At 45.6% G+C, this 16,109-nt stretch overlaps 2 protein-coding genes across 3 annotated transcripts in view; one reads left to right on the top strand and one right to left on the bottom strand.

Annotated features, from left to right (window-relative positions):
• Positions 1-14,905, top strand: part of LOC135217025 (acyl-coenzyme A synthetase ACSM3, mitochondrial-like) — a 271,158-nt gene extending 256,253 nt beyond the window's left edge. For both annotated transcript variants that reach the window (XM_064252627.1, XM_064252622.1), the window contains exon 13: positions 14,618-14,905. In XM_064252627.1, the coding sequence (XP_064108697.1) occupies positions 14,618-14,701 (84 nt within the window). In that variant the 3' untranslated portion in view covers positions 14,702-14,905. The remainder of the gene's footprint in view (positions 1-14,617) is intronic.
• The window catches only part of LOC135217023 (protein disulfide-isomerase A4-like), a 63,451-nt gene continuing 62,085 nt past the window's right edge, over positions 14,744-16,109 (bottom strand). Inside the window, exon 12 of the mRNA XM_064252606.1 lies at positions 14,744-16,014. Within this exon, the coding sequence (XP_064108676.1) occupies positions 15,943-16,014 (72 nt within the window). The 3' untranslated portion in view covers positions 14,744-15,942. The remainder of the gene's footprint in view (positions 16,015-16,109) is intronic.

Raw genomic sequence — 16,109 nt, 5'->3', positions numbered from 1 at the left:
CGGAAGGACTCGCGCCCTCTAAGAAGCTTTAGAGAAGAGGACGCTTCACGTCCTCTCTCTCGTCAGGAGGGAACGTCAGATCGGCCCCATAACGCCTCTAGGCCTGGACCTCTGTCAGACTCCCAGGACCAGGGAGAGGGCATGTCGAAAGCCAAAGGAGGGTTACGGGGAACCCACATCGATCTGGCATCCCTTCGGTAGGACCTGTTGATGCTTCCCAGGCTGCGGAAGATCGTGCACGTGCACGAATCTCGAAGGATTGCTTCTCGTCCTCCGAGGTGTCCTCCCCATGCAGGGGTTGGAGCTCTCGGAAGGACTCGCGCCCTCTTCAAGAAGCTTTAGAGAAGAGGACGCTTCACGTCCTCTCTCTCGTCGGGAGGGAGCGTCAGATCGGCCCCATAATGTCTCTAGGCCTGGGCCTCTACGGACTCCCAGGACCAGGGAGAGAGCATGTCGAAAACCGATGGAGGATTAAGGGGACTCCACTCTGTTCTGACGTCCCTTCGGCAGTATTTTATCGATCAGTGTGACAAAGGGCGGCCGTCGTCTTGGTCAAGAAATAGAAAACGTCCAGGATAGGTGTGCTTTTACTCTAAACATGCTACGCTCTATCAAGAGGAAGGAACGTCGTTACTCTTGTAGCAGGGATTGTTTTCCTGCTCTCCAAGACGCTCCCCTCCCTCCTCTCCTCATGGCGCTCCGTATACGTTACGTAACGTTCGCTTTTCTACGAAACAGGATGTTGTTCAAGCTGATGAACAGCTCGCCAAGACGCCTCTTACTCGTCCCTAAGGGACGCTCTGTCAGCGGCCACAGATGTATCTGGTTCGGCAGCAACGCTGGATAGACTATCCTAGTTTTCGACAGGAGAAGGGCAAAGAATTCCTCATAACCAAGAACACAGGCTTCCTTTTAAATACCCTTCTGCAAGTGTCGATGAGCTTGATAAAGACGCAAGATGTCGCACGCGCTAGGCAAACACCTTGCGAGGATGTCTTTCGGAACGCTCGGCATTCCTTTTTTGAGTGAGTTTCTGGAGATGTTCATTTGCATTACAAAGACGCAAGATGTCGCACAGGCGGCCGTCGTTTTTGTCAAGAGTGGCGAACGTCCTTAAGACTCGTCCTGATGGCGATCTCCATATTTCTGCTTAGGACGCTCGCTCTTCATGAGCGGCGTTCCCCTCGCTAGGGAGTCTCTCAAGTTACTTGTGTTAACGCTTTTGGGCGACAAGATCCTCTCTGAGATGCCGTTCAGAACACTTGGTGTTCTATGCACCGACATGCTCGGCAAGACTCGCGCGAGGACGTCCCTTGAAAACGCTCGATGTCCCACGCATGGAGACGTGAGGAAGCTTTTCGATGTTCGACGTCCTACACGTAGAGTCGTTCACCAGGACGCTCGCCAGGATGCTTTTTGGAAGGCGCTTTATGTCTTACACATCTGGACTCTAGCGAGGACGCTTTTGAAGACGCTCGGCATCCTACATGTCATGACGCTCGGCAGATCACTTGCCAGGACGTTCTGCAGAACGATAGGCGTCCTACACATCAAGAGGACGTTCTTCAGGACACTCGGCAGGATGCTTATGAGGACGCTTTCGTGGACGTTCGCCAGGACGCTTCGGTGGAAGCTCGGCAGGACGCTTTCCGGGAAGCTCGGTGTCTTATTGCTGCTCAGGACGCTTCTTAGGAGCTGATGCTTATTTTTAGCCGCTCGTCCAAGAGGACGTTCTTCAGGACGCTCCACAGGACGTTCCTTTACAGAAATTTTTAAAAGATTCGGAGTTAGCGGAGAGGCATACCCGAATTTTTTTTCGAACCCTCCTGCCCCTTCATCGATTTCTGCGAGAATCGGGAAGATTATATACTCGGATTCCTGGGTTACTTTCTGTCATGTAAAGGGGTTTCCCCCATTAGTAAGATACTAATTGTTTTGTCAAGTTAGTGGGTTTTCCCCATTGATAAGATACTGAACGTTTTGTCAAGTAAGTGGGGGACCCCTCATAAATGGGCTAGTTCTCATTGACAAAGATCTTAATAACTTTTTATCGCGTAAGCGGATAAGCTCTCATTAGCAAGGTTCGGAAGAGCTCTCATTCATATCAGAGGCTCATCCGGGAAGAGAAAAGACTTGTAGATTACGTCCATGAAGTCTTATTTCCAATATCATTAGAAGCTTGAATGGTCCTTTTCGATCCTCGGTTCTCTCTTGAGGATCTCTATTCGAATAATTTTAATCCGTTCTCTTGGCAAAGAGAAAGAAGACACGGATCTGTCAAAATCGATTTCCATTCTCTCTCTCTTCCTCGTCGAGGAAAGAATGTAGTAGAGAATTTGATGCTCAAATTACTACAATATTTACGTAGTTTATCTCTGCGTCATATTACTTACGTATGGGTCAAGTCATATACGCATATCGTATTTACCTCTACGGATAGCAACCGAAAGGACTGTTGTTCTAAGTGTATTTATTCAATATTCCCTTCAACTTTCCAAAAGTTTCCGGGGTAAGAACAACGCTTAAGGTATTGTTACGACAACAACAACTCAGCTTCTGCAATTAGCGAATTCTGTTTCGTTTATATATGCCTGCTTGAGAGTTTCCTTTTGCTCGATAATATCATACCTATTCCTTCGTAATGGAGTAGCTGGCAACTCAGGCAGAATGGTGCGAGACGATGAATGAAGGCTGCTGTTACTGTGTGATTAACGCAGTACCGGCTACCTCTCTGACATGCGCGGTCGGTTACGTCTCTCTCCCCTGCGGGAATGGCTGACTAGCCGTATCTCTGCCCTACAATCATGGATTTTAGCCTCGGGTTGAGGGGATTTCTAGTAATCATGAATGAACATGCCTTCCGTTTACAACAGAGATCTCTCTTAGACCTGTTCGGTGCGGTTTACCGCACTGTAATAGAGTTCTGTACGAGTCTACCGCGGCATATCACTATATAATGCTCTCCTGTTTATGCAGCGCAGCCTTTTTAGGGAAGGAAGCATGCTTTGTGAGGGAATGGATGAGTCTGCTGGGGACCATTTCCTCTCTGGAGAAGCTTGTTTCCCTGAATAGACTGCAATTCAGATCTCTACAGTTTTTCCTAATGGAGAACTGAAATTACATAAAAAATCTAGAAATAATTCTAACATCTCTCAATGCGTTGACAACCACCTTAGGTGATAGCGAGAGGGTGCCAGGCATCTAGACAGAGGTACAGATGTCCTGGCACATAGTCTAAAAGAATTGGGAGCAATTTGGTTGGCTCTCCAGTTCCTAAAAGAGTGAGTTTTGGCCGAGTGGTCAAAATCATCTTAGATAATTCCACAGTTCTCTCATGTCTCAAGAGGAGAGAGATGGTTATGGGCATAAGCATAGAACGTAACGATCCTCAAGAGGTTCGTTACACGAGTACACGTCCGTGCGGATCTTCTCGATCGACGACATCAACTTCCAAACTGAGTAATCCTCGTTTAGAATTGTGGCGAGAGTTGTAGAGACTCTGCGGTCGTCCTTTCGTAGATTCTTCGCAATAGTGAATACAAAGAAGAAGCTTCTACGTTGCTCCCTTATTCTCGATCCGAGAGCAGTAGCAATAGACGCCATCCTATAGTATGGAATGGGGATAGTTGGTTAGTCTCTTTTCCCCTATTCAAAGCTTAGGAATATAATTAATTGCTGGCGTCAGAGGGAGCGACAAAGACGCTGATCACTCCAGGTTGGTCTTTGAGAGGCTGGATGCACAGAGGCCAAGTCCTTCAGAGAGCACTTTCCAAGGACCCTTCCCGAGAGAATCGGTCTACTCTAACAGCCTCGCTTCGAGAGGTACCTAAAACCTCTCCCCTCTGAGTCTGAATGCGTTCAGATTGTAGAGAAGTGAGAGGATCTTCAAGTTTATGGCAAGTCCCATTTCCAAGACATAGCAGTGCTGCCTATTTTGCAGTGTAACAATTGGACTGGACCGTTTCTGGGGATAGTGTAGGAAGAAAGACTGTTCCTCCACCTTGAACTATGTGTATTAATTTACCGTCTTCCCTTTCCGTCTGAAGTATGGGATAAGCTATCCCACCCTCCAAAACAGTCGCAACTATTGTAGAAGATGGAAATATGTTGTTGACGGCCTCTAGGCTCAGAGATTCGGATCTGTCAAACAAAAAAGCCCTTCACGATCCTTAAGGTCTGTGGAAATCTTGAAATTGTCTAGATCGAAGCTGGTATGGAACTTAGACGTGGTCTGAAGTTCCGGATGTCAAAGCATTTCGAACTTCTCCTTTCTGTAAACTTATACACATGTCCAGAAAGGCTAATTTCTAACCACTCTAGCTACGGCTAAGAGGGTTAGTGAGGTTTTAGCCATCATCAGAGGTTTTGGCGTTAGAGAACATAATGCGGTGGCTCTCTAAGGCTTCCTTTCGTGCTAAGTACGAATACCCATCTAACCCTTGGCCCAGAGGGCTGGAGATCAAGGGGATGGCACAAATTATCAGGCAAGAGCCACAGAGAGTCCTGTGCCATGTCGGGGCTGTCAAGTTTTATCTTGATAAAACTAAAGGAAGTCGAGGTCATTCGGACAATCTGCGGTGTTCCGTAAAAAGACCAGACTTTCCCATGTCCAAGAACACCCTGGCATTATAGTTAAGGAGTTCTTTTAAACAGTCTCATTCATTATGTTTGCATAAAGATTTGAGATTTTTTAAACTGAATGCTCAAGAGGTGAGGGCGCGGCCTCGGAAGCATTTCAACAGAGCATGACACTCAGTAACATCCTGAGTTTCACGTTTTAGCGAAGCAACTCTGTGTTCACTTCACACTCCCGGCGGGATGTGAAGACGACATATGAGATCTGCAAGTCGCTAGGACCATACATATCCGTAGATATATTATTGGGGGCAGGAAGCAGCACGAATCCTATCCTATAGAAAAGGGATAGGTGTGCTTTTAACTTTGAAGGGTCGGTCGCTTGAGGCTCATTCCCTTTCTTTAGCCTAGAAGTTAAGGAACTAACTTTGATAGGTTAGGTCAGGTGGTGGTTTTAGCTTCGTTGCCCTCAGAAGTATGGTCATATGGTCTAGTCACATTGTGGTCACGCCCCCGTTGACAGATCATCTAGAGCGCACCAGCATTACAGGTCTTTACCTTGCTGGCAACTCTAGTAAAGCAGAAGCAGACTTTGGTGACAGTAATCACGAAGTCAGCTATGCTAAAAGGTAGGGAACCAAGATGTCTATCATCTACATAGATTTATTTCCTAAAATCCTATTCTGTCTCTTCCCACCCTCCAAAGGTGGGATTCAGCTATATATATATCTGACAGGTAAGTTTCATGAACAAAATATTATTGTTATAATACAATCAAGTTTGTTCATACTTACCTGGCAGATATATATAATTAAGTGCCCACCCACCTCCCCTCAGGAGACAGTGACACTATAAAATATGAATAGAAAATGGGAATGGTTCCTGATATCCGCCTCCCAGTGGCGGGAATGGGTACTACCACCTGGCCGCCTACTGCGTGTGCCGCGAATTTTGAAATTCTGTCGGACTTCAGAGAATACAGCTATATATATATCTGCCAGGTAAGTATGAACAAACTTTATTGTATTATAACAATAACATATTTATATGTAAGGGTTAAGGGAAGGTAGTTATTTTTTTATTAAATGATTTGGACTTATAATGGTCTACAATTATCACTGCTTTGAAATGAATTAGGCCTAAACATAGTTTAGTCCAAGCAGCTGTAATCCTTGTCCACATGTAAGTTTTAACACCAAATTTGATGAACTGATAGGTGGACTGACAGGTAAACCTGATCCTGAATACCTGGCTTAAAAGGTAGCCTGAGGTCTAGGTCTTGCTACTTTGGAGTATGAAGGGCTCATGGACTTATTCACAGCTTGATGTACCAGACGGTCATTGTTGTCCTCTCTACATGTGTTGACTGCCGCCTCAACCTGTTCCTTAGGAAAAAGTGACGATGATCCTAGAATGGTTCAGTTTTTCAGTGCTAAGGTAGAATCAGGGTCAACGAATCAGGATATCTTAGAAAGGGCAATGTTTCTTCTTTTCAGTAACCACTTGGCCCACATAGTTTCTGTTAGGTGAGCCAAATATGAGATGGTCTTGCCAACAGACTGCAGAAGCCTAATGAAAGTAGCATATTCCTTGGTGTTGGTATCCATGGTAACAGAAGAAATCCTGCTCACTGTTGCCGACCAAAGATTGAGTCACGAAACCACTTGGAACGCCGCAGACACCCTCAACTCCATTGAGGAAATCCCTTAACATGTAAAGGATGGGGGTGCTCTTGATTTGATCTAAAGAAAGACCTAGGCCTAGATGGACCAAGTCAGGATCTACTTGTCTTCACTGTAATGCAACGTTAGGGGTTGCATAAAAACGTGTCATGTAAGAGGAGAAGGAAGTATTTTAAATTACCTGCCAGATCATAAGAGATTTGTCCTGTCTGAAGATGAGAGAATCAGTTTGGTTGAGAACATTGTCCACATGATTGGAACATGGTAAGACCAACGATGCCTTTGTCTCTCTCTGAGACCCACAAGGTTTCAAGACCCAAAGGAAAATTTGAAGTGGTACCAGCAGTCTCTTCAGGTAGTCCTTGTATCCACAAATGAATTCCACTAACTTCTGCATATGTTATCAAAAGTTCTTGGTTATCTGTACCAAGAGGGAGAGGCCTTCTGCTTCCAGGGCTCGATATTCTCCATATTCTCGATCCCTGTTAGGCAAAAGAGCGGAATCACTTGCATCCATGTTTATCACTGGAGCATAGGAACGATCAAGGGTCCAGGACTTGGGAATATATCGTTTACCCAAAGGAGCAGAGAATGAGAGCATGGAATGAGAGATGAAGGATGTGATCGAGTCCATGACCATAAGGGACTCGTCGTGAACATGAAGAATAGTCACAGCCACACGAGTTAGATCATTGGTTACGTGGTAAGTATTCACATCTGCGTGAGCGAGACCATGGGTTACATGGAGAGTAGTCACACCCATGTAAGCGAGACCAAGGGTTCTTGTCTTAAGAAAGGAATGTTCCTGATCACAAGAACTTTCCCTCAGGACAGCTGTCAACTTCATAACAGAAGCCTTGTCATCCTTCTTAATGGCTATGGTCTTACGGCTTGTACCTTGAGCAGGACAAGCAGAAGACGAAATGGCCATAACTTCATAAGGAGAAGCTCTATCTGTAGGTCTGTGGCCCTCGGAGGGGACTTCTTTTGATGAGCGCATTACCACACACGAATCAGGAACTAAGCAACGATTGTCAGCAGCAGTCTGAAGCCAGTCTGAAGCAGACATATGGTTGGTCTTGCTTCCAGGTGAAAGGGAGGTGGAGAGTCTGTAGATCTTGCAAGAAGGGGCAACTTAGTTTTCTTCCTCCAATGCCTCTGTGGAATGGAGTGAACGGACAATGAAGATGTTGCATGAGAAGAGGGTGTTGAGGGGGAGAAGGAGATCAAAGACATCTCTTCTTTGTATTCAAATTGGAATAGCCGAGTCTATTCAGAAGAGGACTTGAGTCTCTCCAGCAAGTCTTGTACAAAGGAGTCAGGAGGAGCAAACATAAAAGGCCCCGGTGCAGAAGTGATGGAAGAGGCACAGTCAATGAAGGAATGGTGTAGGCCGAGATAGACACAGCTGTAGACGTCACAGACATCGTTGCTCTATACACTGAGATGGGGTAAGAAGCTAAGAGACAGGAGGTGGGACAGAAGACTCATAATGTGGGGCTCCCCAGAGGTGGGGGACCAAAACACCCCTCTACCCCAAAAGAACAGGGGTAGCTAAAGCAAGCACTAGATCTCCCGAACCCCTCCTCGACTTATCTTTAAGTTGAACCAGTAGATAAAAGGGGTAAAATTTTCCTGAGAAGATGCAACGTGAGGCAAGTCTGGTAAAGAGGAAAGGGAGCAAGAAGGAATGGCAGTGTTGGCAGTCATTGGATGCGAGGAGCCTTCCCATGACAGAGCAGCCAATTTCTTGTAATTTTTCTTTTTACCAAAATGCTCCCATTGCTCAGGAGACCAATCATGACACTCGGAACATGGGTTACTTGCAACGTTACTACATTGCAGTTGTAGATCTGCATTTGGATTGACACACAATGATATATGAGCAGATTCATTGCATCTGGGGAATCTAAGAGAATTCTGGCTGTCACGATAACAGATCGAGGGTCTGTCTGTATCCGCTCTCACTTCCCTCTCTCCCTTGCTAGAGAGGGGGAGACAAGTTGCTACTGGGTAGCCCTTTAATTACTCAGTTATGATGTAAAGAAGCTATCAGTATGATTACCTTACTCACCTATATCATACCAGACCAGCATCATGACGTGTCTATTCCTCTACTGCTGTACGAAGTGATAAGGAATAAAGAGAAAGATAGAGACCAGTCAACTCACGCATTCTCTCTTCCACACAATCATCATAGATAAGATACAGTCGTCCAGGTACCAGCGTTAAGAACTCTGTGAACTGCCAGATTTTCCTTAAATGCGAGAGGAACTTATGCTCCTGACGTGTGCTCTAGCCCACACAGACTCACGGGTGTGGCCTTCCCTAGAACTCTATGCTCTTCTAATTACCTCCCTAATCCAGAAAGAAAGGGTATTCTTGAATACTTCCTTTCTGACTCGTCCTGTGCTTATGAAAAGTCTACGACATCTAGGTCTTAGATGGCGCGTTCTTTTCAGATAGCACCTCAGGGATCTGATCACACCTCAGGGATCTGATCAGGCACAGTAAGAGCTCTTGGAAGGTCACCGCCTACAAAGTCTTTCAATGTTGGGACAGAGAAAGACTCGAATCTGTCATCTTGCACTGAGGGGTTCTGGGTCTTAGCCACGAATTCCGGGACAAACTCGAGGAACACAGACCCCCAACCTCTGGTGCGCGAAACATTATAACTCAGCCTGTGGAATTCTCCCACCCTCTTTGAAGAGGCCACGGCTAAAAGGAAGACTGTTTTCAGAGTCAAATCCTTGTCTGGAGCCTGACGTCGAGGCTGGAACGGTGCTCTAGTGAGGCTCTTCAAGACTAGTGAGACATCCCACGCTGGGGGTCTGAGTTCTCTTGGTGAACAGGTCTGCTGGAAACCCCTGAAGAGCAAGGCGATCTCCCAGGACACCGAAATGTCTACGCCTATCCTGTAGCCTCTAATAGCCGAGATTGATAGTCCTTTCTCATTCTTGAGGAAGACTAGAAAAGAGTTGAATAGAGATTTCGAATGGAGAGACCTCATTGACGACACCAGTCACAGTACACTGTCCACTTTCCCTGATATGTCCACTTACCTCAGAACCTCATCAGCAGCAGTATATCTCGCATTGTCTACCGAGAAGAGCCCTTCTCTCCGAGGAGATGCTTGATAGTCTCCATCCATGAAGAGAAAGGGACTCTTCACTACGGTGGGATTCTCCTTGGCACCTCCGACAGTAGAGCCAGAGGGTCTGGGAACCACTCTGCATGGTGCCATAGGGGTGCCACTAACGTCATCCTGAGATTCCGAGAGGGCATTACTCTGTTCAGGACCTGGTGGATTAGACAGAACGGGGGGAACGCATATACTTTGATGTCCTCCCAGGGATGTTGAAAGGCATCCTCTGCCAGAGCCTGAGGGTTCAGCACCACTGAGCAGTACACCTGTAGCTTCCTGTTGAAGCATGTTGCAAAGAGATCCAGTACTGGTCTCCCCCATACCTGAAACAGCCTTTTTGCCACATCCTGATGTAAGGGCCACTCCATTCCCAGGATCTGGTTCTGACGGCTCAGTTTGTCGGCCACTACATTCTTCCTTCCTAGGATGTTTCTCACCGATAGTTCCACTGCGTTGTCAACCACCACTGGTGTAGGTCGACTGTCAGTGAATGCAGTTGGCATGACATTAGGCCTTCCTGCTTGTTCACGTAGGCGACCACTGTGGTATTGTCCGACATCAGAACTACCAAGTGTCCCTCTGCTTTCTCCTGAAACTCCCTCAGTCCCAGAAAGGCTGCTTTCAGCTCCAGAACAATGATATGCAGCCACTTTTCCTCTGCACTCCAAAGTCCTGAGGCTAACAGTTCTCCCAGGTGGGCACCCCAGCCCGAGCTGTAGGCAGTGGAGAACAGCAGGAAGTCCAGGGTGGGGGGGAGAACGTAGGGGCACCCCCAGTGTAGTGATCCGATCGTCTAACCACCACTGAAGATCTTGTCTCACGTCCTCTGATAGTGGTACTCTCTGCCCAGGGGAATCTCCCACCAGCGACTAGAATTCTTTCAGCCTCCACTGCAGTGACCGAAGATGTAACTGACCATGAGGTACCAGCTTCTCCAGGGAAGACAGAATTCCCAGTAGTACCTGCCATTGATGAGCCAGTTGGTATGGTTGTGAAAGGAATTCGGGCTCTACTAGACGCAATTTCTCTAATCTCTGGTCCAATGGGAAGACTCTCAACTCCGTTGTGTCTATCACCATCCCCAGGTAAAGTGTCCTCTGGCTGGGAATCAGGTTCAACTTCTCCAGATTTATCATGATACCCAGTTCTTGACAGAACCGAAGGAGTCGGTCCCTGTCCTGGAGTACCTTGTCGCTGGAACTTGCTAACACTAGCCAGTCATCGAGATATCTCAGAAGTTGAATCCCCTGGGCATGAGCCCATGATGAGACGAAAGTGAAAATCCTTGTGAACACCTGGGGTGATGTGGCTAATCCGAAGCATAGGACCTTAATTGGAAGATTCGTTCCCGAGAGCGAAGCGCAGAAACTTCCTGGATAGGAACTTGGAAGTAGGCATCTTTCAGGTCTGTTGAAAGCAAGAAGTAATTGTCCCTTACTGCTGCTGCTAGGATGGTCTGAGGGGTCTCCATTTAGAACCTCGTCTTCTTGATGAAGAGGTTCAGGGATGACAGGTTGATCACTGACCTCCCGGTGTGAGGTGTTCTACTTCCTCTACTGCCCCTTCGTCCAACATCTTTGACACCTCCTCTCGAAGGGCTATGAACCTCGGTGATCCCTGTGAATACATCAGGTTGAGGATGGGCTTGTCTGAGAGGGGAGGGGAGAGTTTGAATGGTAGTTGATATCCTACCCGAAGGACATCTACTACCCACTTCTCTGCTCCGTGATTTTGCCACTTGGCCCAATGGCTTGCCAGGCATCCCCCTACCCATGGCAACAGAGAAGGAGAGGCACCCACTCTATTGGCAGCTCCCTCTGCCCCTCGCACCCCTTCCTGGTTTGAATCCTCTGGATTGAAAGGGGCATGGCTGTTTGACAGACTTGGCTTGTGAGGTTGCCTACGGAACCTTTAACGTCGTCGAGTTCTTACCATTTCTCACTGGTGACTGTTTTCTCATCTGCCTTTGGGGAAGAGGGGGAGAGCATCGAGCTCTTGCTTCCGACTTTGACACCGCTTGGTGTATTAACCTGTCCTATAATCAGCTCTTCGGCAGTTGATTGCCTCCTCCAACTCTGTCCTTGGGAACAGGAACTATGATTCCAAGATATCAACATTCCTGAGGGCCAATACAGTCAGGATCTAGTCCATTCGCTACCTCGGAGAGTGCTGCATCTCTCCTGGGTAACAGGTCAGCTAAATATGAGATTCCCTTGGCTCCCAACCGCAGGATCCCCGTGAGAGACGAAGGGTTCACTGCTCCACTTGCTGCACCTTCAGACGCTATCCTGGCTATGGCGGTGGACCATCCGTCCAGCCAAGACACCGTCTGAAATATGGATGCCACTGTAGTCTCCAATGTCAGTACCTCCTGAGAAGAAAGTTTGTTTGTATGGTGTTTTTACGTTGCATGGAACCAGTGCTGAGAAGAAAGTGCTGGGCCTATTGACCTAACCTGTTCCAAGGTAAGGCCTGGTTTCAGGCAAATCATGTCAGGGTTAAGATAGCGAGGCATTAAGTGAGCTCCATTGGTAGAGTAGTATTTCCTATGGCGACCAAGGGGAGGTGGAAGAAACTTGAAAGTCCTTGATGCCCGCAGCGAACCATCCCTGTCTGACACCAGTTCGTTTATCTTGTGCAACACTGATTGTCGTGTTGTGGCAGTGGTAGCTCAAACGACATCTTTGGGTCTTGGTTGACCCCAGTAGGGCCTCTATACCTGTCGGTGCCATTGTTGATTGTGGTCGAGTTCTACCTTCCAGGTTATTGAACTCTAATGAGCCCAATTACCTCTGCAAAGGGAGATAGAAACTCTTGTCTCTCTCCTTTGTACTCTGTTTGAGGTGTTGAAGTAGTCATGTCCGTATTCTCCCAGCTTCCTGCTATGCTCGACAATACAGCTCGTGATCTCCACGTTCTCCTGCCCTTGATGAAGTCGGGCCAAGCCTATGCGCCCTGGCCCGGCTCTCACAACTGCGAATCCTTGTGTGTTCACATTTGTTTAACGGATCATGTACGTGCACACTGTGTCCACGTCTGTGTAGCAGATCATGTCCACGGCCATGTAAGGGACTAGGAGTTCGTTCCCGAGAGGAAGAACGTGACTGCTCCAAGGAGAGTCTTCAATGATCCTTGCTACTCCCGGTTGAGAAGCTTCGACCTCTTGATCGGCGGCCTCTGGTCCTCGCGGTGAGTAGGGACAGAGGTTGGTGAAGTTGGAGAAACAACCCTTTGCTCTACATTTTGCATATGCTCTGACGCATGTCCGCGAGTAGGAGAAACATTCCTATCATTTTCCCCACTAGAACCATCGCAGACATTGTCCGGAGACACCGATCCCAAAGGGAAGATGATGAAGCGAAGCTTCCTTGATGGGCAGAAGACATCGAAGCCTTCCTTCCTCCATCCTCACTCCCTACCTCCCCCCTCCCTCCATGTACGTGTCCATGAACAGGAGATTGTTGAGGGGATGTAGGCGAGACGCTCCTCTCACTTGACGAGGAAGCCACAAAGTCCCTTGACTCTCCAGCGTCTTGTTCATTGCACCGGAGGGGGGCCGATGGTGTCAGGGACGCAGTCCTTTCCTCCCTATGGCGTTTCCTCACCTTCACTGGGGTGATGGCTGCCTTCCTCTTAATGCCCTTCCTCTTCGGAGCTAAGGCTGCTAGTTACTCTCCAATACTGAGTCCAGTCTATTACAAAGCGACTGAAACTGTCTCGGACGTCTCTTCGCGAGCGGATGATGACATCATTGGTCTTGAAAGATGGCTGCTCGCTGCTTCCAACACTATGGGATGGGCAGATGAATCGAGTGACGTCATGGTCTCCCCAACCCAGAATGAGCTGCTCGACTCCGCTGTGGAGGAACACAACATGGCGCTGGCAGAGGAATACAGTACGGCGTCAGATACTGGGTAGCGGTTGTGCTGACCTCCTCTGCCCAGAGGTGGGGAGACCCCACGGTCCCACATAGAAGAGACCTGGTGGTGGGGGGACTGCTACGGGGGTAAGGGGAGGGGTCCGCAATTCCAGAAAATGTGACAACAAACCCTCCCATGATGGAGGACCCTGTAGCCCCAGCGATGCCCACAGTGCCGCCATCTTGGCTACTTCTTTCCCTGAAACAAGATTACCATTAGGGATCACATCTTCCCTTTCCGAAAGAGAAATGGAACCTGATGGAGAAGCAGTCAAGTTAAATAAAAGATTATTGATTCGTCCTCCCGATACTTCCACTGATGAATCGATGGAAGAAAAGGAAGATCTTACTACCTAGTACCATCCCTTGTCTGAGTGTCGATCGGGTAAGCTGTCGAATCTTTATGAGGAGGGGAGAATCCCTCCCATGGAGGAAGCATCGATGTTTTATGATGTTCTGTCTTATTGTAGGACAGCTTCCACTGAGAGATAGGCCATGCCCGACACTCTACACAGGGGTTGGTCACTGTATAAACGTTTTCTCTACACCTACTGCATGTCGAATGTGGGTTGGTTGCTACGGAAGCTAAAAACTTTGAGCAGGGGAATCCTCGAATGCCCAGAAACATACACTAATGAGCCTTCAAAGATCTAGGGGACTCCATAACTAAAACTACGCAAGCACACAGAAATAAAGGGTGAAACAAAGGACTGGCTTGGGGGAGAAACTGAAAGTGTACGTATCGCCAAGGCAGTCATGAAAAGACTAACCAATCACACCGTACATGCATGGCTTCCAGCCTCAGCGCATCGGATGATCAGGGTTGCCAGAGGTCACAGATTCCTTGCTTTTCAATCTTAGATTGATCTGACTGGTTACCAGCTTGCACGGGAAATAAAATCCATTAAGACCGAGGGTTTGTTCCACGTATGAATAACTCAGACTTGCCTTAGAATTCTTGGTGGTATGAGCATAAGAGAAAGTTTGAATACTCTTTTATTATAATTTAATTTTAGACTAATGGCTGTCTTTTTTTTTTTAAGCAAAGGATAATGCCTTTATATGTATATTTATAGCTTTTTCTTTCCAATGTTATTATAATCTTTAATATAAATACTAACTTACACTGAAAATTCATACCTTAACTTGTATGTAGATACATATATACTGACTTTAATTGAACATTCATACCTTGACTATTTTAAAATCAGTAGATACATATATACTGACTTTAATTGAACATTCATACCTTGACTATTTTAAAATCAGTTATAGAACATTTTACATTTTTTTCAGGTTGAGTTTGTTGAATCTCTTCCAAAAAACATCAGTGGAAAAATACGGCGAGTGGTACTAAGGAACAAAGAATGGGGAAAATGATATCTTGAAATTTTACGATACATACGGTAATAAAACAGGTAATTCCCACTTTTCTCTTTATTACAAAATCATGACACACTAAATCATGAAATTACCACAACCAGACTTGTGCAGTACAGCTAAAGTGAATACAAACCAATGAGTTTTGTTTTTAATCTTCTAGCTTTTGTCAAACAATCATATAAAAGACATGAAATTTCACAACTAATTTTATTTCCCCTACCTTTAAAGTTAGAGAATTATTAGATTAATGGACAGCATAGATTCTATGCTGCTTCTAATGCATGGTTGTGAATTTAGTTTGAACGGTTTTTGCTGGTGATGTTTAATATAAGCCATTCTATTCATTTTCCTGAATCTTCTTACTTATGTACTATTAAGTATGGTCTCTTGCTATCAGCAAGATTCATATGGAATGTTTATGAACTGCCATAGTAAATGGAGAACATTTTTTTAAAAAATTCCCTTTTAAGTAAATGTTTTGATCCTATAAAGAAAATATATATATATATGAATATTTTGGAATCACTGTTAAAATAAATACCCCTGTCTAGCACAATAGCCAGCATAAATTTGGTTAGTAACTGATTCATCACCAAGCATCCAAAGAATACAGTTTTAATTTACCTAATATCACAGGAAACATTGATCATACTTTGGTTTTACAAGGTAAAATTAATGGGTTGACATGGCATGAATGAAAAAACAAAGGAGAAAATGTAACATCCCATGATACTTAAGTTATTCTTATAAAAGATACACAGACTAAGTACTGATTTTGCATTTCAAAAATAACATTTTGTTCAATAACAACTTCAATCAACAGGCTGGAGGGCAATTGTATTGAGCATGTCAGTCAACTAATTAAGTTCATAGTAAAGGAGTATAAACAAGCTGTAAGCTGTACAGATTCTCATTTTCTTACACCATCTAAAGTTTGTCACACCATAATGAAAAAATTAGGAACAACCTTGCATAGCCCTCTCATAAACAGAGGCATGGATTAATAACAGTACATGTATTGTTATATTATAAAATCTTTCAAACCAAGGACTGGACTAAAAGGATAAGTGCCAACATTAGTAAAACTAAAGTTATTATTAATATTAACACCTTGTGCTATAAAACTCCACTGACTGCTTTGTCAGGATTACTTTTGTACCTTAAAATTTAATTGAAACTAGAGAATTAGCAAATAATTCTTAGAAATATTTTATCCACCTATTGCTAAGAAGCAGCAACTATAATTCATCTTTTCCACTGCTCCCTGCCTCTTCATCATCAAATATTGTAGCCTCTTGAGCAATAAAATCCTGGGGGTAAAAGAACAATTATGAAAATGTGCATGCATATATAGCTCCTAATTATTTATAGAAATTCAAGAAATATATATAGCTTTGAAATAAAT

Source organism: Macrobrachium nipponense, chromosome 19 (assembly GCF_015104395.2).
Source record: "Macrobrachium nipponense isolate FS-2020 chromosome 19, ASM1510439v2, whole genome shotgun sequence".
In the NCBI taxonomy this organism is placed as follows: domain Eukaryota; kingdom Metazoa; phylum Arthropoda; class Malacostraca; order Decapoda; family Palaemonidae; genus Macrobrachium; species Macrobrachium nipponense.
This window is presented reverse-complemented; position numbering and strand designations above follow the sequence as displayed.